We start from the raw sequence: 22625 nt of genomic DNA, 5'->3' as shown, positions 1-22625 counted from the left end.
TTTGCTTTTCGATCCGCATCTCTTTAACTATGATACTCATCCCTCCTAAGATTAGCTTTAAGCTAATTGCAATCGTTCTCAGCTTAATTAAAGTAATTATAAGTTACTCATTATCCATAATACAAAACTACCTACAAAAAACTGCAACATCCCATTACACAAATAGCTCACTACACCATCTTAAAACCCCGTTCTATAAAAGCTACTATGAAGGATTGCGAGCCAGTTTACAACAATAACATATAACTATTAAGTTAAAAGATTAAAATAGTGCTCGCTCGCGGCTCGTTAATCATCGTTCACTAACTACATGTTACTCGGTTAACTTTGCAGTACGGTTAATGTTTTTAGTTTTAGTTTTTACTGATTTTGTTTTTGTTTGCGAAATGCGACAGTTTTTTGTTTTAGTACTGAACTTGGTGTGCGAGTTTGGATAGATTTGCCGGTCTGAAGTTGGATATTGACTTGGTTGAAGTCGTGATAGTCTAGTGGTTAAAAAACTAGCCTCTCAAGTACGAGTGTACGGATTTGATTCTGGGTAAGGCAAGTATCAACGTAACTAAAACTAAGTCCTATGTGCTTTCTTTGTATATCTTGGACACTAACGCCTGAGAACAGGTGGAGAAAAACATCCTGATGAAAGGATTTAAACTATAACCCTTCAGGACACCGATAAAAGCTTTGATTTTATATCGGTATTTACATGTAGATTTCCGTATCTAAATATTGCGAAATCACACCTGTGATTGCAACTTTATACATCACTGTTTGTTGATTAAAATGTTCTTAAAAATATTCCTTCTTTTATTTTCCTTTGTCTGCCAGTAGTGCAGTCAAATGACCCCCACATTTTCTGACCCAATTGTTAAAACAAACGAATATGTTAAACCAAACGCAATCCAAAGCACGTACCATTCAATAAATGTTACTCCTAACCATTTTGAGTCGTATCCTGTGACGTCACACTCCCCGGGGACCGTGCACTGTCTTGCAGTGTAAATGACGCGATATAAGTGACAAATTCTAGTGCATTGCAGTGTATGTTCGAATGTTGTTGAGATAGGACCGCCGAGAGCTGTAGTGGAGTTCCGATGTATGTTAAAGTAATCGTTACGATTGGTATTTGAATTTGAAAATGTTTGGGGACGTTGCTGTATTAAGTAGAGTAAGGAGACAGAATAAATAACAAGAGGGCTTTTAAGATTTTAATAAAGTGTACTAAGAAATAAACTACATATTTAATCTAAAATATTAAAAATATGAATATCAAGAATAGTTTCGCAGGCAGTATTTTGATAAAGACAAAGAAAAATAAGAAGAATCACTGACATCGTTTTAGCTAACTTTAAGTTAGCCGATGGTTTGAGCAGTTGGCCAATGGTCTAGTGGCATGCACAAAACAGGCAACTATGGGGTCGTCTATCGGTCAGTAGTTTGATCTGGCAGAACATATGCGGGGGGCTCTTATATCAAGAGTACATACCTATGTATAAGTCATATTACGTTGATAACCTCGAATGACATTGATGCTTATAATAAACAAAGGTTGTCTATCTGTATGAATTACTATATACCGACCTTTGTAGTCTATCCATCATTCTAACGATTGTATGTCTACTTTATTTGGAAATTCATTTTCTTTTGATAGAGTTTCATTATTCATGTTTTTATACTGATATTAAAATTAAGAATTTATTTATATAATGAATGGAAAGTTTTATAATAGAACATTGTCTTATATTATGTTACTACTATAATATTTCAAATTGGTTCAGTAGTTTCGGAGCTTCTAGGGTTCAAACAAAAAAATCCTCTTCATTAATTAGTCTTATTAATAGATTTTAAATTAGAGCCAAAGCTTTACAGCCATCGTTGTAATTAATACCAATGAAAAAAAAGTGACCTACTTAAAAATAAAATACTCATAATTCCATTCGTTATCATGATACCAAAACCAGTTAAAAAAATAATTATACTTATTCTATTTACTCGAGTTAACTTTTTAAAGCCCCTTGTTTAATAATTTGCTCGCAGCAAAATTAGTTTTGAATAATTTTTCACGAAAAAGCAAGAAGTTTAATTATGTTTCAACATTGCTCGCTTTCACGCCAAAAATATACTTTTTTTTATTAAAAAGTAATAATGAAAAAAGAATTACTTTTTATGAGCTGTAGGTAACACTCGCTTTTGTTTTCCTAACTAAATAAATGTGTAACTATTTTTCTTTGTGTGAAAAACAAAAGTGAAACAAATTAATGACGAATAAATAAGTAATTTATTTGTCACTAATTTGACATCACACGTCACGTTTGACATCGTTATAAGTTTATTTGTTTCAACTTGTAGTTGTTTATTTTATTTTAAAGAGCTTACGAGTTCATAGTCTGAGTAACTTTATATTGGAGGATTGCGAATTAATTAAATTTTATTTAAATTATATCTGATTTTTTTCTGATAATTCTATGAATAATGTGTTAATATAAAATTAATCTTTCACTATTAAATGAACTTAAAATGTTTTAATCATAAAACAAGGTATGTTACAAAATATTAATGAGCTAACATTGTACAAAATTGCTTTGTCTCAAAATTTATTACACGCTAATCTTTTTCGAATAAAGTTAATTTCTTAGTTAGAACAGCTTAGAAAATTAATACCTAGATTTAGAAATTAATTCACGCTTAGAAAGCACTTTAGTATTAACAATAATAAACCTGAGTCTCTAGAGTAATTAAGAAAATGAATCCAAGCTTAGCTCATTCCGAAAACGAAATTATGAATGGACAAAATTTAAATACGTTAAGGTATAAGAAAACTGTTTTGGAAATTATTCAATTTAGTTTTAGTAATTAGTAGTTTTAGAGTACCTGAATACTGCTTACTAAACAGTCGGCTGTCAGTTGATCCAGTGGTAGGCAATTTTTTTTTATATATCTTGATTCCAACCAAAGCTTTCAGTCGGTTTGATACCGGGTAAATACCTGATCTTTGTAATGTGCTACTATCATTCCTCTTCATACTGATTTCTGAGCCCAAACAAACTATCGGCCGACTAAAAGTTTCTAGTGTGCGGGTACTGTTTTTGAAATTATCTAATTTAGTTATAGTTTTTGAAGAAACATTTCTGATTACTTAATTAAGAAAATTGTATCAAAATGACATCTAATTTTCTGTAACAATATTTCATAGTTTTGTTTATTAAATTCGTCACGTCTGTCACGTTGGTGACAAATTGACAGGTGTTTGCTAGAATATAATTAAGTTTACTTTCAACTAATAATAGTTACAAGGTAAGTGACCTCAAATTATATCATCAAATAGGTTATTATATTACGTATTGAATATAGTAGTCCAGTTTTCCAATGAGCATTATATAAGTACAGTTTTTATCCAAAAATATTATATCGGAACTAATTGTTCCAAATGCACTCTCGGTCGTATGCATTTTTTATTCACATTAAAGTTAAAACGGATTTATTGATAGTATATTACATCGGACGTGTACCTACTTAGTGCATTTTACAATTGATCCGAAATATGGTAGTGTACTTATACAGCTGCAGTTTTTGTGACAAATTCTTTCATCATCATCATATGCCTAGTCTTTTCCAAACTATGTTGGATTCGTTCCCAGTCTATAATTTTAACATTAATTTAAGAAACGAAGGAAAAGGTCTCGTAAAAAATGTTCTATCACGAAGAAAACCAACCACGTGGTTTTCATTCCAGTAAATAAATGATAATGTCATTGGATATAATAAGACGACTTATTTTATCAGCAAGTAAATAAAAAGTTAACCAAATTATGACGAGTTTTATCATCCAGTATAATGTTTGTATGTACTCAGTAGGTATTTCTATATGGGCTATTTCATTTAAATTTTAAAGACGAAAATGCATCAGAATCTGTGCTTATAATATAGTTGCCATGAATGTCGGCATTGCGATGCTGCATTGTTTCAGAGAAATGTGTTAGTACTGACTGAATTCTAGCAGGCAGCTAAGTGCATCTGAGAAATTTATTCATGACTGAAATTACTGACGCAAATATGTATATACGTATAATTGTATCTAATAGGTTAAACAAAATACTTAATCTTATTTAATCTGGAACAAATATTTTCAATATTTGACATCGAGGAAGACTAATTTTTTTCCAAAAAATAAACGATTATTTAAAGTCGTTGATTTAAAGGGACCCATGATAAGGCGCACCAAAGTTAATTGTATTACAATAAAATACGACTACAAATACTTTTATTTATTTTGTGTACAGATTCCAAATTATCATATTTCTTTCAGAAATGCAATAATGTTTTGTTAATAATAAAAATCGCTATCAATATTTGTTTACCGCATCGAAACAACCCTCACACAGGTTTCCGTGAAACAGAATATTAAATGGCACACACTGAAATACATGCAAGACAAACATCCGAACCATAATTTATAAGCCGCCCAACTCCTCCTTTGTTCCAAACGTCAAACTGCCAATCTATGCAATAAGCTAACCGCGCAGAAACTAAATTATTAACTTGTACTGACCCATTTTTGCCGGGTTACCGGCTGCCGTGGAGAAAAGACAGGCCACCAGGAACAAAGTCCACTCCATGGTCACCACAATTCAAGTCACCACACTTTAGAATAAAAAAGAAAAATTAAATTGAGCAATTTTTTCCACGAGTGTACTTTTTGTATCACATTTTTGGCCCGGAGCACTTTTTCATCGGTGTCGTAGCACGTGCTACGGCGTAGCGCGAGTTCGTAGAGGCGTCCGCTCCGCGCTACGGCGCCCAGACAACTAAAGCAGGCTACGGCCACGCTACCAGTCGGCTGTTATTGATTCTTTAAAATGTTATTTTTGGTTTAATATGTTTGTAAAAGATTGTGTTTATTGGTGCACTAATTATAGTGAATTAATATTAATTTTAAATTGAGCGATTTTGATTATTTATGCTCAATTGAATGAATAAGTGAACGTTACTTCACGGAAGTGAATTTGAGCGCTTAAATTAATTACTCTACATATAAAGGATATTATTTATGTATTAATTCCAGCAAATAATACAGAGCCCAGTTCAGTTTGATTTATTTTAATGAAATAATTGCATTTAAGTAATAACGAGATGTAGTACATTGCAGCAAATACATTATTTTTGGTATATAACTATTTTATGTATTTCAAATTTAAAACATTTTTCATTTTTAACCATTATTTGTAAATATAATTTTGATTTAAATAGAAAGATGATATTTAAATAAATTAAATAAAAATCCGAGTTCCCACTGCATTTTTCCCTTTACCCAACCGAAGATACAAACCCAATACTATAAATCTAAAATCTACACATACAACCACCAACAAACCTTTCAATCTTCCAGCGCTACTCATATAAATATTAAACTAAAAAAATATGGAGTCTACCCGACTGAGTAATATCAGGCTGAGTACAATATTTCCATCTCTATATTAACCAGCTTCATGTTAAAATATTAAGCCTATCCAGTCATTTCGCGAAAAAACTTCCGCGTCAAATGAAAACACGGGAACTCCGGGTAAAGCTAAAAAGATATTAAAGTTTGAAATTAAAAAAAAGGTGAGTTCCGCAATATTTTGTTTATAGAACGCCTTTTTTATTTGGCTTTGAGTTTCTTTGTTGAGGTCCGTGGAAGAAGGTTGCTTATTTGACCATTTTTTTTTTATAAGGCATGGTGTGAATTCTTCTGTGTCAATGTATGTGTCCTTCTTATCGAGATATCACTACACCATTGAACAGTACATACGTATACTTTATAAGTAGATTATATTTTTTCATTGTTCGAAAATTAAACGCATAATTTTGATTTTGATTTTCTTTTCGTAATGCGTATGCTATGTTAATATATACTTCAAAATGATTTTAATATTTAGAATATTTTTTGTAGCGTAAAGAGTTCGAAAAAGTTCTTAATAATACTTTGCAAAGAAATATATGACAGTAAAATATGAGTTAAAAGTAAATGCATATGAAAGAATCTGAATTTGCGAAAAAGCAATATGAAAACTCATCTCACAGACTATTATGATGTTCATTATAAACCATGTCTGACTTTGATGTTTTACGTTCAAATGTAATTAAAATAGCGCCTTTGTCAGCCATATTGGAAAAAGTCTCAAGATTCTTTTTTTGTTTTATTCAAGTCTTTGCAGTTTTAAGAATCAATATTAAAAAATGAACCGTGTCAAGCATGCCAGTGGGTCCACGTAAAGGAATTTTTAATTTTAAAATCGTTCACATTGCAACGCGACCGACGTCGGAGAATATTATAGTATGCCATCGCCTTTATTAAATATCGTAGGACACTCATTTGTAAGCTGATTTCAGAATAATATGGGAATATTAAATTTTTGGCGTTTTTATTTGGGCCTAAGAATGTTATTGTAATGTACTTGGCTATTTGGGTCGGGTAGAAAAATGTATGATAATAAGAATTTCCAGACTAATGAATAAAAGGTTATCGAGATTATAAAAATATACTTTATTGTTGTATCCATAATCCATATGTTATAACATAAAGTTTTATTTTTATTTATAACAATGTTCGCCAAAATCGAACAAACAATGCAGTTAAAATGCTGTCAATATTGTAAAAGGCGAAATTATGGAGATTAAAAAATACATACTACATGATAAACAGTTAAAATGTTAACTATAGCAATTTGATCCGAAATCAAACACAATGCAGTAGAAATGTTGTGAAAACGTAAATAAAATAATTTTATATACACTCAATTGCACTAGACGGTAACAGGAATCATATACAGATTACATCAACATTTTTTTCTCATCATCATTAAATATTTGTATTTATTTTTTTACTTTTTTTTTGTTTCAGTGTAAATCTATTTTATTTATTTGTTTTTGTTAAAATAAACATTTTTTTTTAGTTTAGTTTACATATTTGGTTGTAAATAACAAAACAAAAGAGTAAATATCTACAATTGGTACTCGTACACTTCGTGTCAATAAAAAAGGCTACCAAATACTACCCAATCAAGTCGTACTCTAACTTCTAGAAGACAGAAAAGGGTTCCCGTATCTCGTGCTTACAGTGTAAATGTAATAAAAAGGTTGTTTGTATATCGTTGCTATGTTTGCTAGTTCTTTGTAAGACTTAGCTTTGTGAAGCTTTTTTATTTAGAATCGATTGAAGGCGTCTTATACATAGTTTCTTGACCTTTCCTATAGAGGTACAATAAAAGTATATTCTGTTAGAATGTACCTACTCTCTTTTACTTAATAACTAACTTGTATAAAGTTTTAGGAAAAAGAATGATGGTTGAGACGTATGTAAGTTTGTAAATACTTACGGAACATATTTACCCGTGCGCATTGGTGATTTATATACCTACGCGATAATCACAAACAGTTCTTTGAAGTACGCAAGGTACCTCAAAATCTTGATCTTGACTGTTCTTTGAATAATATATTAACGCGTCCATACTTAAACATGTATTATTTGGCAACCAGAAGTAGTGTAGTTCTAGTCATCAGATTACTACTTACTTTATATTTCACCAGGTACCCAATTACCAAATCACTCGTTATCTAAACACACGATATTTTACGAGTATACGAAACTGACATTTGATTTAAGTTACGATCATGGGGAACAAAATGAGTAGCAGATATGTCATAACGCACAATCTCCCAAAAAAATGCCGCGCAAAAATGCGGGTGTCGAGAGACGAGGAACGTAACTAGTTCCGCCCTTACACTCTTCTATGGAACCTGCCCATTATTTTCAAAGTATAATTACCAATCAATCTTTGACAGATTTTATAGATAGTTCTATTAACTGATCATGCCTACCGCCGTACGTTGCCTAACCTACAAGAAGTCGCCTGACCTGCCTTCTTTATGGTATCTCTGCAATCTTTCCTTCCTCAGTGGCCACAATCCATATATCGATGCATCACTCGTAAACATGACTGTTTGTATGTTTACATTTTTGATTTGATTGCAAGTTTTATTGCTAGCCGTAAAATATACAGGTCGGTGTACCTATGTGCAGTTATTTTTGAAAATAAAATAGAAAAATTGTGGAACTATTGTGTCATTATTTTTTATGGGTCATGTTCATTCTTCGTAACTATTATTCTCTCTAAATGTTAGAGAGAACAATTTAGACACACAAAAAATACACTACATATTTTTTAATACAGTTTTGTTTTATGCCGTTATATGATCATCTCAAATAGGTATTACATATGTTGTACCTACCAAATAAATGATTCTTAAAAAATGACATAGTATTTTTATTTACCTAAAACAAGATTACATTAATCTAATCATCAATAGACGCAAGTTAAAGGGCTGATTTTGCAATCACAAAAAATTACATAGAATTTTTAATTATTACAAGATTAAATTAATCTAATCATCAATAGACCCAACTTTAAGGGCTGATTATTTAATCAACAGTGAACTTCTATCTGATGAATAAAGAAAGCGGTCCACTAGCTAATATATCGAATGAAGTCTAATTCCGAGTACTACAAGAATAGTACCCCATTCCTTCGCTAATGTTTCGAGTGACTTGCGTTTCTGTAACAAAGGCGTTCGGTTTCCATAGACAGGAGTGAGAAATACGTCGCGGTTTCTTCAAGTTCCTTTGCACATAATATATTCATGTGTTTTAGTTTGTATTTGTATTATTTAATGTAGCTTTCTTTGTGTTTTAATTGACTTAATGACTGTGTAGGTTTATTTTTTTGGAACTATATTTTTTTAATTGATGGTTTGTTACATTATTGTAATTAATTATTTATATAGGAATTATAATTTCAAGCGATGGCGTCCTCTATGTTATGTATTTGTATGTATGTACACTTAATAACATAGATGACATGAACCTAAACTATATACTTAGTTAAGTGTTTGTCCACCAGAACTGTATAGGTCAGCCACCATTTTTAATGACTCAAATATATTTAGATGAAGTCAGAATGCATTAGGCTAAACTACAGACTAACAAACATACATAACACGATGAATTTCTTATCAAATAGCGATATTCTAATTAGTGCTCCATGCCTTACTAATGTCCTATGCGCATTAGTACCATATGCCGCTTCAATGTGTTATAACTGTACGTAGGTACTATATAAATATTTGTTAGATGACTATTATACTTATGTGGTAAGAAAGCAAAATAAATAAAATTGTATGAATTTTACATGCTTTTTGGAAAATTAATGTTCATTACATTACATTATAAAGAATAAGAAAATTAAAGTATTCGGCTTTACCCACGCCCTCTGGAATCTACTTCTTGTATACAGTATAGCTTACAGTCTTTCTCGATAAATTGGCTATCTAACACTAAAATAGTTTTTCTAACTGTACTAGGTACCTAGTTCCTGAGATGAAGAGAAGCATGAGCCTGAGAAGCATGTTGAAGCGAACAAAGAAAAACCCTTTATCTTTCTAAGCTTTTCGACATTCTCAAACACAAACAATTTCTATGTTTATAGTTTCTGTGTTAGTGACTCGTTTTCCTAGTTAACAATGCGTTGACATACGTGTTAACAAAATGTATTGCTCGATGGAATTCCGTAGGGGCGTTTGCATCATACTGCGTTGACAGAACTGTTATCATGAGTAAAATATGCATGAAAATATATTGACATAGTATAACCTAATTAGCTAAAGTTCAACCTGAAGGGAAACGGAAATAAAACACTTTAAAATGTTCTTTTACTGCTAACGAATAGTCCAAATGTTATTCTCAATTCTCCTTTTATTATAAAAGTAATTTTAATATTTTTTTCCCAAAAAGTCACAAATAGATAGCTGTCATTGCTCTACATAGTAAACTTACGCACATAGCTAAGTTACAATATTACAGAAATTCTAATTGTAACAAAACTATGATATAATTAGTGACAATTTGCAATAAACGTATTGGCTGAGCGATGTCTATGTAGAACATGCCGCATATACTCATTCTGCTGAACAACGCCCGGTGTAAACGTTGTATGTTTTTACATAACCGCTTTTCTTCAACTGTAAAAGAAGTTATTATGTTATTTACTGTGTTATAGCGTTAACACACTAGCGGATTATAGGCTCGGGTTTTTCCAAGCGACATCAATCAGTTATGGGCGGATACCTGTACAATGACGTGTACAGCACGTTCACACTGGCGGAATTTCCAACCGACAACGCTCGGTTCGTACGACAGAGTTTTACCGCTCGGAAGAAGTTGCGTGTATACTCTCAGTTTTGCTACCTAACGACGGGTTTTAGTCGCCCGATACGTCATGCGTTTACGCTCAGTTTTGTTTCGCGCGACAAAAATCCGCTTGTATGAAAGCGCTGTTAAAGATGTAAGGTAATGTACTATTAAAAACTTTTACCTGTACAATTAGTCGACAGCAGAAGAACACAGGAGTCTTGTGCATTCTTCAGTGCACCATAAAACGATGCGATGACATAACACAGCGTTGTTTGTATAATCAGACACTTCATCATTGTCATGTAAAGTAATCCTTGTACAATAGGCATATGCTAAAAAAAGAAATAGATTTTATTATAATACACAAAAAAAATCTAATAAAGCGTCCAATTTGAATTTTGGACCAGTCAACAATCATTTTTACGATAAATATAAAAATCATCACTGATATCAGGAAATGATCTATTAGTCTAGTATTTCTAGGCTATTAAAATACTCACAAAATCAGGATTTCTTGAATGTAAATTATGTAAAAAGTCAATCAGTACTTGAACTTTTAACAAACACACGAAAAATGTCTCGACTGTTTGATGGAGTATCTGAAATGAATTCATCATATTAAGATTTCTATTGCAAATACTTTCACACTAGCGGATTTATCGCGCGCATACTCTCGATTTTTCTACGCACGACGCATTCTAAATGGGAAAAATCAGACGTTTTAGACGTCAACTATCACAACTGTAGTTGTCAATTATTGTTTTCTTTTGGAAGATCCGCCAGTGTGGAAGTATTTTTCAATATTTCAATTTTCTAACAAATAAACATCTTGTAAGTACTTACAGGTAACTCAAAAACATTTTTGTATACATCAAAACAATCCAATATTTGTCCGTAAGTTCTTGTCATTTGCCTACATAGCACTTTGCGTTGACCTTGCAAAGACAACAAAAGTTTCACGTTCCACAACACAGCCTTATCCAAAAGTAATTTCATAAAACATATACCATAAACTGTATTATAATCAGGACTTAATAAATAGAATACATAACAAATTATATACCATGGAGGATGCATATAAACTATATAAAGATAAATAACAACAATGCTTTGAAATCCCCCCATTAATGCGAGAGCAACCCAATTTCTGCAAACTACATTTTTTAAACATGCACTTTTGCGAATAAATCTATGAATTTCTTGGAAAATTAAAATCATTTTGACACTGTCTTTGGAATGTAAGAAGTGGAGGACCAAATTCATAATATAACCAAAAGAATAGAATAAAGAGTCGGCATAACTTGCAAAATACAGGAAATTTAAGGTCTGATATCTTCGTAGGTTCTCGTCAAAAAGTATATCAGTTATCCGCCAAATCATAATTGTCAAAAACGATATAACACCAAAATATGCTATTACATCACTTATTGTATTAGCTGGGTATATAAAAGTATGTTTAAATTGATATTTTGGGTTGAAAGAGCACGTTTGCATGATTTTTAATGGCCGAAATATGGCTCGAACATCTTTATCGACGTAAGTACATGAGAACCGCTTTTCACGTGTTTTACCCTCCATGGTCAACGATAATATATTATCTGAAAACTTTTAAGTTAATAGGACACAGTAATGTAAGTTAGGGTCATTTCACAGGGACGTTATCTATGTATGTTGTTCTCGTACTCTACTCATAATCGACCGATTATGAGTTTTATTTTCTTTTGTATGGAATAAAATATAAATATTGCCTATTTAGTTTTAAAAAAAAATGTTGCTTGATACTTGTTACAAAAATTATAACTGAACTTTTCCTCTAGTGTGCCGTGTGCCTTATGTCTGTCATAATATTTGTTAAATACAAATAATATTTAATTTGGGTCAGGGCTTTTACCTTCTAACTACTAAATATAAGTTCCTACCAGCTATTTATATAAAAGAAAGTCGTATTTAGTTACACTACTTATAACTTAAGAATGGCTGAACTGTTTAAGCTGAAAATTAGAGTGGAGGTATTTAAGACCCGAGAGAAGGACATAGGATAATTTTTTTTCACCTTCCAGCTACACAACGGACGCTACGGAAACAGTACTTAGTCATTGCGAGACGCGGGTGAAACCGCGTGTAGGAGCTAGTTTTCGATAAACAAACAAAGAAACTCCACAGATGTACAATAATAGATTTATTTTTAGTACAGACTCTTAAAATCCTCTTTATAGGAATTTTTGAGATATCTTTCTCCTAAAGATTTAACACCGCTTATTCTTGTACGTGATCGAAAAATATTTTTTTATATTCCATATGAAGTGAGCGCTTAGTAACATACTAAAATTTTATGAGAAATCATTGACTTACGTGGTGGAGGAATGTTAAGTAAAATGGCTGAAATAAAAGTTTTCGAATACAGTTCCGATCAAGGATTCACTGTTTGTGCTGGGGATATGCTGGGGATTTTTAATCTACATAGTTTACAAAGAAAATTTACAATGCTTATACCAAAAAGTTTGAAAGATTCATTCAAAAAACAGGAAAATTCGTATAAAACATTTTCTTTAACACGTGTCAGTCGTCTTAATTTTTCGTATATAATAATAGTACAATTAAGTAGATTAACAAGTACCATTAGATTAGAAGCCATATTTTATGTACTAGGTTAAATTGAAAGCAAATTTGGTCATATTTTTTGATACGTCACAACATTTCAGCTTATACGTATCACAATTCGTTTGACTAGTTAACAATAAGGCATAAAAACACAATTAATTTTAGGTACATAGTTATGACGAATTTATAAAAAGTCTATCCATTACCATCAAGGTCTTTCTATTATTATGACCAAAATACCAACACATACCAAAAGATAGTCTATCAATAAAACATACGTACATTGTTAGGTCATTAATACCAAAGAACACATAGACATGCTTCATAAGAAATTCAAAACTCCGTTCGGCAAACATCGGGCGTCTTCGTATCAGCGTTCGTAAAATTTCATGTCCCCATACTTTGGCATTGTTATGACGTCATTAGAAGTCGTTGTTTAAGTTGTTCGTATGTTGTTACACTGTTGTTACTCAGTTGTTACACGTGTATCGTTAGTGTTTTGTCTTGAGGTTTTGTTTTTGTTTGACGATAAAATGAATTGTGATAAAGTGATAAAGATTATGTAGATACGTAATTCAGGACTGGCTAGTAATCTTCGTAGTGGTAACATGTCTTTAAACTTTATCTTAATTCATGTTAGACAGATAGGCAAGACCCTTAAACAGAACGTAAGCTATTTATTATCCAGGTGCGGGAAGTAGTTCCCTCGTGAGGCCCTTGAAACAGCGAGTATTTTTGTTAGCTTTTTTATTCAGTTTATATATTTTTTATCTAATTACTTCAAACTGACTCTCCGTATCTAATTCTCACTTACTAAACCCATTATACCAAATTGCATTCATGTTGCGCAAAAATAAAATGCCTACCAAAATAAACCTTGCAAAGATCGCACTATAACAAAAAGTCAACACCACTAATTATCTTACCCTCCAAGAAGAAAAAATCAAAGAAACACATCCGGCGCCTAACTCAATTTCCCGTGTTCACGCATCACGGTATATCATCCCCCATCCCTATCCCCTGATATAAGCTATCCTATAATCACATCTTCGTATCGAAGTTCCGGCGCGAGTCTGATTTATATATCCATATATCCTGCCCCTTCATTCAGTCATCCAGTTTCGTGATTTGTCTTTGTAGATCATTGATTTGTTAGTTTGATTTAAGGGCGTTTGTATGGATTTTGAAATATTGTTTAATATTGGTACTAGTTTTCTACAGAACATCTATGTTCACGTAACATTTTCCCTAGAACCTTCTCTTTGAAAGTTGATAACACCTAAGTTAACTTGTGTAGTAGTTCGCTAATATGATAAACTGACCAATATAATGAAGAAGAAACAATTTTTTGTTTGTGCTATAAGCGCTCCGAAACTTCTGAACCGAATTGAAAAAGTCTTTCAGTATGTGGAAGCTACACTATAACCACGTAGACTACCTTTAAGTTATCCAGATATGGGAACAAGTTCCCTCGGGACGTTGGTGAAACCATAAGACACAGCAGACACACACTCAGATACCTATAGGTAACACAACATAAGTTCACACTCGTAAACGGAAACTCGACTCTGCAAGAACTCCTCACATTCCAAAGAACTATTGAGCAAAAATTTCAAAGAAAGTTTCACGATTCATTTCATACCACTTCCAGAAAACCCTTTGCTTCCTAAATTGGATTTCCAATAATTGCACATAATATAGTTTTTTAAAAGACATGACCTTTCATACGTTCATGCGCCCGTAAATAATTGTTCAAAGAAATGCTACTGGACTGTAGAATTCTTTAAACGGGCGAACCGTGAAATCTGAAAGGGCTTTATGCATATTGTAGTAAAAATTTTAAGCGGATGGGAACATTTTGTGACTTCGCGGAATATTAATATTGCTGTTATTTACTGGAAAATTGTGTTATGAAGGGTTTCTCGAAGTCCAGGCATATTCAAATACAAAATCGCTTATGGACCTACTACATAAATAAATACATGGCAAAATTAAGGATATCCTTCTTTAACGTATTTTTTTTGCTGTGTAATTTCTAAAAATTATGTAAACTAAAAACGAATACTCATTGAAATATACGTAAATAATAACTAAAATTAAAAGTCTATTACATCACAAAAATAATACCAAAACAACACCACAAATTCTACCAAAAGTAACCTAATCAAACATTGAAATCTTCATCAACAAAATTAATTTCTTCATAAACATGGAAACTAACCACAAACTTGATTATTCAGTGTACAAGGATAATGAACTACACAAACAGACAAACACACAAACCAACTAACCGCTGGATTTAAAAGAGCATTCTAATTTGCCCACAAATAAAGTTAATTAAAGGTTTCAGTGGGAAGCATGGAACGAAACAAAAATGGAATGCTAGTTGCTAATGTATGCAGTTTTTGATTACTTTACTGAACGCAAAGAAAGTGTTTATTTCAGTTGTACTCCATGAAAATGAAGAGTGTTGGTTAAGAGTAGTAAAGTTAGTGTGGACACTTCAAATTTTTTGTCGTAGGGTAGTTTGTTTGTTTGAACGCGCTAATCTCAGGAACTACTGATCCGATTTGAAAAATTCTTTCAGTATTAGATAGCCCATTTGTCGAGGAAGGCTATAGGCTACTTTTTATCCGGGTTCGTGCTGAGGTTCCCACGGGATGCGGGTGAAACCGCTGGCACGAGCTAGTTTGGCTCATAAATGTGTATTAAGATGATTGGTAGTGTGCACATTAGCAGGAACTTAGGCGGTTTCATACCAAGTGATTGGAAACAAGATTTTCTAAAAAAAAATGCCAACTATCGAATTTTTTCAACTTGGCTCCTGAGATTAGCGTATTCCAGCAAATAAACAAACAAACTTCACAATATTGTATAGATTTGTTGAAGAACTTGACTCACTCCAAAAATCTAACTCAACAGTCAACTGTTCACGGTTGCATTTAACTACCAGGCCAACAAGACAGAGTATTTCATTCAAAGCAAAAATATATTCTCAGATAAAAATATAACTTCTTCGTCGTCTATAAACCATCCCCTTCAGAAACGCACCCCGTTTAAAATGGCTTCATAATCCACTACGTTTCAATATTATGATATACTGTATAAATATAGTCTACGTAAGTCCTTACTCGGCTTTCATGACACGCACGTGGAAGAAATACGTCACTGTCATTTTGTATTTTATTTATAGTTATTTTGGAAGTATTGCTTTTGTTTAAAGTTTTTCCTGGATTTGTTTATATTCAGTAAGTTGAGTGATTTGCAAAATTTGCCTCCTCTTGTAAAAACAGAAATCTTAATAGTTTAGAAAAGATGTAATTTTTATTAAATGGTTCCTATATAACAGTATGTTGGTATAGTGTTTGTTTTCATAGCCTGAATAATTTCACTGTTGGGTAAAGGCCTCCCCAATTTGTCTTCGCACCTCTCGGTCTTTTGAGTCTTCCAACTAATACAACAATATTATGCAGATGTTTATCAAAATTACATAAGACACACAGTAAAATTAATGCCTGAAATTCCTAAACGGAATTTATTTTCCTTTCAAAATAATGGAACGATTTTCACTCTCATCAAAATATCCAGTGTATAGTTTTTACCCCATACCTGCAAAGTAAATTAGCATTCCACATCTCTGCCTACCTCAAGAAGTAGGTACAACCCTGCTATAAAGTTACACATGCAACAAATATCAAACTCAAAGGTTGGCGGCGTTACTTGCGGTGCCGGCCGTTCTGAATCAATTAGTGTACCTAACGAACTGTAATGACGTGTGTAGGGCTGTGATCATGAACGAATGTGAATGAAAACTATATGCAGGTTATTCTGTTACGAAGTACATGAAATAGAAAATATAATTCTGATAGCTATATCATCATCAACTTTTCATATCATTGCAAGGCACAGTCCTGTTCTCATTTAGACAAGGAATTAACGTTAATCACCACGCTTGTTCAAAGAATTTAAAATCCAGGTCTCTCTAGACGGTTTCCTCGCCTGTCACTGATATAAAAGATGGACGTAGAAAACACATAATTGTCCTAGAAAAAAATATATTGGTATTTGTCTGACCTGGAATCGAACCTGCACATACGTACTTGAGATGCAGGGGTTTTGACCACTTGACCATAACTTCTATGCCCTATGGGTAGCTTCAATTTTAGTTAGGAAACTACAAACGTCTTCAATTTAATTACCTTTGAAAATCTTTCCGTAGCAGCAATTTACCTAAAGTCATCATCAAATAGTGGAGGATCAGTATTCGGCCACTGTATTCACTACCTAAATATAATATCATAGATTCATGTGTATTATGAACATGCCATCAATACAGACAGCCGTCCATTTCAGATATTAACCTAGGCAACGAAGTGCGCCATACATTAATTAGCGAGGGATACGTAATGACCATATTGTGCTTGAATGATGTAGTAGCCGTTATAATATATTATTAGTTTCCGTTAGTTATGGGAGCTATTGGAGCATTTGGACTTCGGTGTGAAGAAAAATGTGAATGTTAAGAAAAAAATTACAATTATAAAATCATCATCCTCCTGCCTGCTTTATCCCAATTTTAGTTTTCTCCTTCCATACTTTTCTATTTGCCATCATGTTACAGGCAACATTCTTAATAACAATTAAATAATATGTGTAGTAGGTACTTTATATTTATTTAATTTGTATAAAATATTTTGTTTCGTAGGATAAGGTCGTTCATGTAGTCAACATGACTCTTACAAAGGGATCAAATACTCAGAAGCGCCCATGATAAATAAAGTTTTGTTTAAAAGTAAAGCCAATCATAAAAATAATCTGGTTATGACGTTTTATTTTCAAAGAATATATCAAAAATACGCTTCTACGAAAACCCTAAAGTAGCCACAATTCACGAAAAAAAGTATCCTGTTGATACTCAGAAATAACACCACAAAATACGAGCATAACTTTCATTTCCTTTAATCGAAAGAAAAAAAGAAAAAAGTACAAAAAACTTCCAAGGTTTCCACATCTATTTTTCCTTAAACGTCTTCCCTTAACACTAGTGACACAGAACTCCAAAGGTAATTAAGATTACGTATCTAAAAGTGAACTTGGGACAGCCCTATTAATGTTGCAAACTGGGGGACTATTATCAAAGCGATTTCTCGTTCGATAATTGTTCGATATTGAATTTTAGTTGTCGCTCGCAAAGGTTGAAGGCTAAACTGTATAATATTAGTTAGGATACACAAACATACATGCAACAAACCAGATGTTGGCGAAACTGTCAGAGTATCCCTGATACCAGACACTCAAAATGATTTGATAATTTTAAAACAGCAAGAATCTTTCGGAAAAATACTCAAATGTTACTTAACTTTAAGCCTTACTAAAAAGAATGATATTTGTTTCATTGTAATTGAGTGTTTATTCGCCCGTTGTACATCACACACCGCCTATAAAATATCTAACTCCAAAGGTAATTAAGATTACGTATCTAAAAGTGAACTTGGGACAGCCCTATTAATGTTGCAAACTGGGGGACTATTATCAAAGCGATTTCTCGTTCGATAATTGTTCGATATTGAATTTTAGTTGTCGCTCGCAAAGGTTGAAGGTTCTTTATGACGTAGTTTGATAGCTAATTTGTGTGCACTTTGCAGTTTGAGCAAATTGCTGTGTAGTTAACTGAAAGTCATTAGTGATTGAGTGTGAAGTGTAAAAGCTTTAAGGTAAGTGTGCTTTGTATTGGTTAGTGATAGTCGGTGCTTGGTGACGTTAGTGCAATATTGATCGAATATATAGTGGATTTTGAGGGACTTGCAGAAAGGTAGCTTATTGAAAAAAACATACTTTCTTATGTACGTATGTTTATGGATTTGTAAATAATGATTTTATGAACCATGTTATGAACATATATGGCTGCAAAATATGCTTTTTGAACGTCAAAACCTATACATAAAACCACGAAACATTTGTCAATTATATCAAAGAATAATTTTACGCAAATAATGAAAAAATACACCTATTTTGAGAGTGAAAAAAAATCCATTTACCTTGTACGATTGTATAAACAACATAATAGGCACCCAGAAGGTGGCAATACGGTTATTTCAATTAAAAAATTGGTCACGGATCGTGAGTTAAGATTGTAAGGGGTGTGTTTGAGTTCAACCCCCAGCTAGTTTAATTAACTTTGAATTTTTATACCCCAATGAAATTATATGAGTCTGATAATTGCATTCGCTTCGTACTAACAGTTTTATTGCAGTTTTAATTTGTGCTGAGTCTCAATGTACTTTATTTTCTGTATTTTAATCATGTTTTTCTTGACTTTCATTTAGTTTGATCTTGTTTTGTTTTTGTGTGGAGCTAGTTTTCTTCTAGAAAGACAATAGGGTACTTTAATTGGGTGCGAGATTATTTGTTTTATTTGTTGCAACTATACAAATATATTCATTTGATAGAAGTCTAATTTATGCTTATGTTTCACTAGAATGGCTTGCAGTAATTTTGTATTGAAGTTAAAAACGAAATATTCTTCAAAAGGTTTACTTAATAATGTAAGGTAGTCGGTAGGCTTACTCGTTGGCGTAAGTTAAGGAAAGTTTGATTAAGTTTTTAACATGTAGAATTTCTCAGTAATAGCTTTATACTCCATGTTAAGGAAAAATTTACAGCTTCAAAATTTTTTGTTCAATATTAATTTGGTTTCAAAAACTCCGATCACCACCGCTTAAAAGTTCTACATACACAAGGACTATTTATTGGCTTCAATCGAAAATTCGAAAATAGTTCCACCGTGAAAATCAGAGACCCCTTTATAAAAATGGACCCCGGAACTAGAAAAAAAACATCAAAGGCATTATAATAAACTCCGGGGTTCGGATACGGAAATCCGTTACCCATAATAACTGGGGTACATTATAACTTCAAATGGTGGGTGAATTGACCTTATCTTTGATGCTATCGTAAGAATTTGATAAAAAAAGGATATTTCTGAACGTTCAGAAATGTCTCGAAGGCCTTTTAAAGATAGCGTTACGATCGTGTGGGTAGATATGTATTTTTGTAAGATAGCAAGAATGCAAAAGAGTTTATTTTAAAGGACTTCTTTGGTATTGCTTGACAACACGCTTTTAAATGGACTTGACTTCTTGTCATTTTCACTTTTTTTTACTATGGTTTATTGCTCAATCTTCAAATTATTACAGGGCCTAAAATATGGCCCCTGAAGTACTATTAATTATTTATTTTACACAACAAATAATTTCCCGTATTTACCCATAAGTGAAGGTATAATACTTAAAAATATTTAATGCAAAACCCTTTTCACACGGTGAAAAATGCTGTTTAACAACTCGAGCATAACAAATAATATAAGAAGTTCAAATGCGAAGCCAACATCAATTTTCTTCCAGACACAACACAAAACAACATCCATTAGGTACTAAAATCTTTCTAACAACCCAGACAGCCAAAAATGAACCAAGACCTAACCTCTACTAAGTACAACAAAAAAGTAGTCGGAAAAGACAAATATGAGCGCTATAACTCATCAGGGGAAAATCTGGCTAAAAGCCAACGATACTAGCAGAATGTAAATTCAATACTGAGTGAGTCGAAGCCACTTGCCACTAGTACCCATGGCGTTATTTAAATACATTCGGACTCCTATATATGTGAAGTGGCTACTTACAATTACAAGTATACTTGTTTCTATATTTGTTTGATTTTTGCATATTAAAAAAAAAATGTTTTGTATCAACAGCCAGTTTTGAGCACAGTCCCAGTCGACAGCGGTGAGGAAGAATTTTTTGTGTCCTTTTAGTTATATTTAGGTACCTCTTTTATATTTTTTAATAACCTATATAAATAACCTGGCATATATGTACATATTTTTGTTGTAAATGAGAACTTAATGTTATGATACTAATTACATTATAAGACATTTCGGCTAATTTGCACAAATATGTTTAGCTTTATAAGGAATTGTTATGAACTATTTCTCGCCCATAGTTTTCAATACTGAGCGGATCGAACGCACTTGCCAATAGGATAGCATTATTTAAATCCATTCGGACTCCCATATACGCGAAGTGGGCACTTGAACCGCTTGTTTCTATATTTCCAATATTTGTTTGAAGAGTTTGTGAGGATTTTAGTATGAATTTGTGATTATTTGAAATATTTTGAAACATCATTAGAACTACTGTATGTATCCTGTGATTTTGGCTTATCTTCAGGCTTTAGTAAACCCATTTAAAACAGTTCAGTAGTTTGGCGTGAAAGTAGGACAGACAAGCAGAGTTTCTTTTGCATCTATACTGTTAGTAATTATGCTATTCATTGATTCAGAAAATTCTGAAACACATGCACAGAACACTATTCCCATTTCTATTCCTATTTCTTTCATAGCGGCAAAAAGATTTTAAAAAGAATAACCGTTATAAAAACGTTTCAGTCCTCACCACGTCGTTTAAACGTAGATTTTCCAACGAAAACAGGAGAACAGTTATATGTATAGAGCATTGAACCAACCAGAACGACCACAAATCTAGTCAGTTTTCGCAAGGGGCAAAGTAATGTAACAAATAGTGATAGCTGACTCATACATTTTAGATCACATTGGTATATATGACTGCCTGATCTCTCTCCGGTCGAGTCATATTCACATATGAGAGTGAAAAAACAGGGACGGCACCTGTTTCTACGTCAATGCTTGTGCACTATAATTTGTCTTGCGCAGCTGCCTGATTTGTTTACATGAGAACAGCCACGCCAAGGCGGACAAGATCGGCTAGGATACCATTATTCATACACACGACAAAATGAACTAACTTGAGACACTATATACATAGGTACATTTACGAGTAGGTCTGAAGATATGACAAGCGGTCTTGTCTCGTTAACAGTGGGGCTCGACAATGGCGTGTCCATAGTTAAATGCTCTAAGTTTATATGCGTACCAAACCAAGCGGTGCTTAGTCGTATGTAGGTTATGCATACAGTGCTCCTTTATGCAGCGAATGGAGTTTTAATGGCGACAATACATGGCTGTGGGACCGTTTCAGACCGCATGTACATAGTCATAATGTTTTAGTATGTTAGAATGTAGGTACAGAGTGAAAGTTTTTGTTCAGTAGGTACTGGATTTAATAAATTATACATTTATGGATTCCTTAATAAGCGTCTTTTTATATCGAAAATTAATTTTCCACTAGCTTCTCGTGTATTGGTTTGACCAGCATCTAGATAAATGAGCTATCTAACACTTTTTACATTGATCTAGTCGTTTCTGAAAATAGCACTGTCAAAGAAGCAAACCGACAAATGCTTCAGCCCTTATAATATTTGTATAGATTCTTGCCCCGAAACGAAAAAATCACCACAAAACTGGCCAACTTCAGAAGAGTCCAAACTTTCAATACAATCCTATCCTAATAAAAATCGTCGCCCATTTACAAGAATCTCATAAAATCATGTTTTACGAGGTCCTACAGAGGATATTCCGAATTAAATCTACGAATTTATGTAGGGTCTTTGAAGACTTCGGAAAATTTCTAGAACACCCTCTATGGTTTATCTGTCCTGTAGGTATCAGGGTCAAATTGGTTATTATCGGAGTGGAAAGGCTTAGACGAACCTTTGGAGTATTAGGGGTAGATGATATTGATAAGTGGAGCAAAAAGCATGTTTTTCCTATCAGCGATTTTTTCGTTGTCAGTCCAGAATCCACATACACCCACCCATATGGTCAAAAATTGTTGCCGATTAGATAGTCCTTCGTACCATTTTCTTTAATCAGATACACTTAGAT

The 22625-nt window shown here is 32.8% G+C and overlaps 1 protein-coding gene across 1 annotated transcript in view; it reads right to left on the bottom strand.

Annotated features, from left to right (window-relative positions):
- The window catches only part of LOC110372095 (uncharacterized), a 101184-nt gene extending 96381 nt beyond the window's left edge, over nt 1-4803 (bottom strand). Inside the window, exon 1 of the mRNA XM_049843811.2 lies at nt 4547-4803. Coding sequence (XP_049699768.2) covers nt 4547-4613 — 67 coding nt within the window. The 5' untranslated portion in view covers nt 4614-4803. The remainder of the gene's footprint in view (nt 1-4546) is intronic.
- Nucleotides 4804-22625: the final 17822 nt, after the last annotated feature.

The sequence above is a fragment of the Helicoverpa armigera genome, chromosome 2 (assembly GCF_030705265.1).
Source record: "Helicoverpa armigera isolate CAAS_96S chromosome 2, ASM3070526v1, whole genome shotgun sequence".
In the NCBI taxonomy this organism is placed as follows: Eukaryota; Metazoa; Arthropoda; class Insecta; order Lepidoptera; family Noctuidae; genus Helicoverpa; species Helicoverpa armigera.
This window is presented reverse-complemented; position numbering and strand designations above follow the sequence as displayed.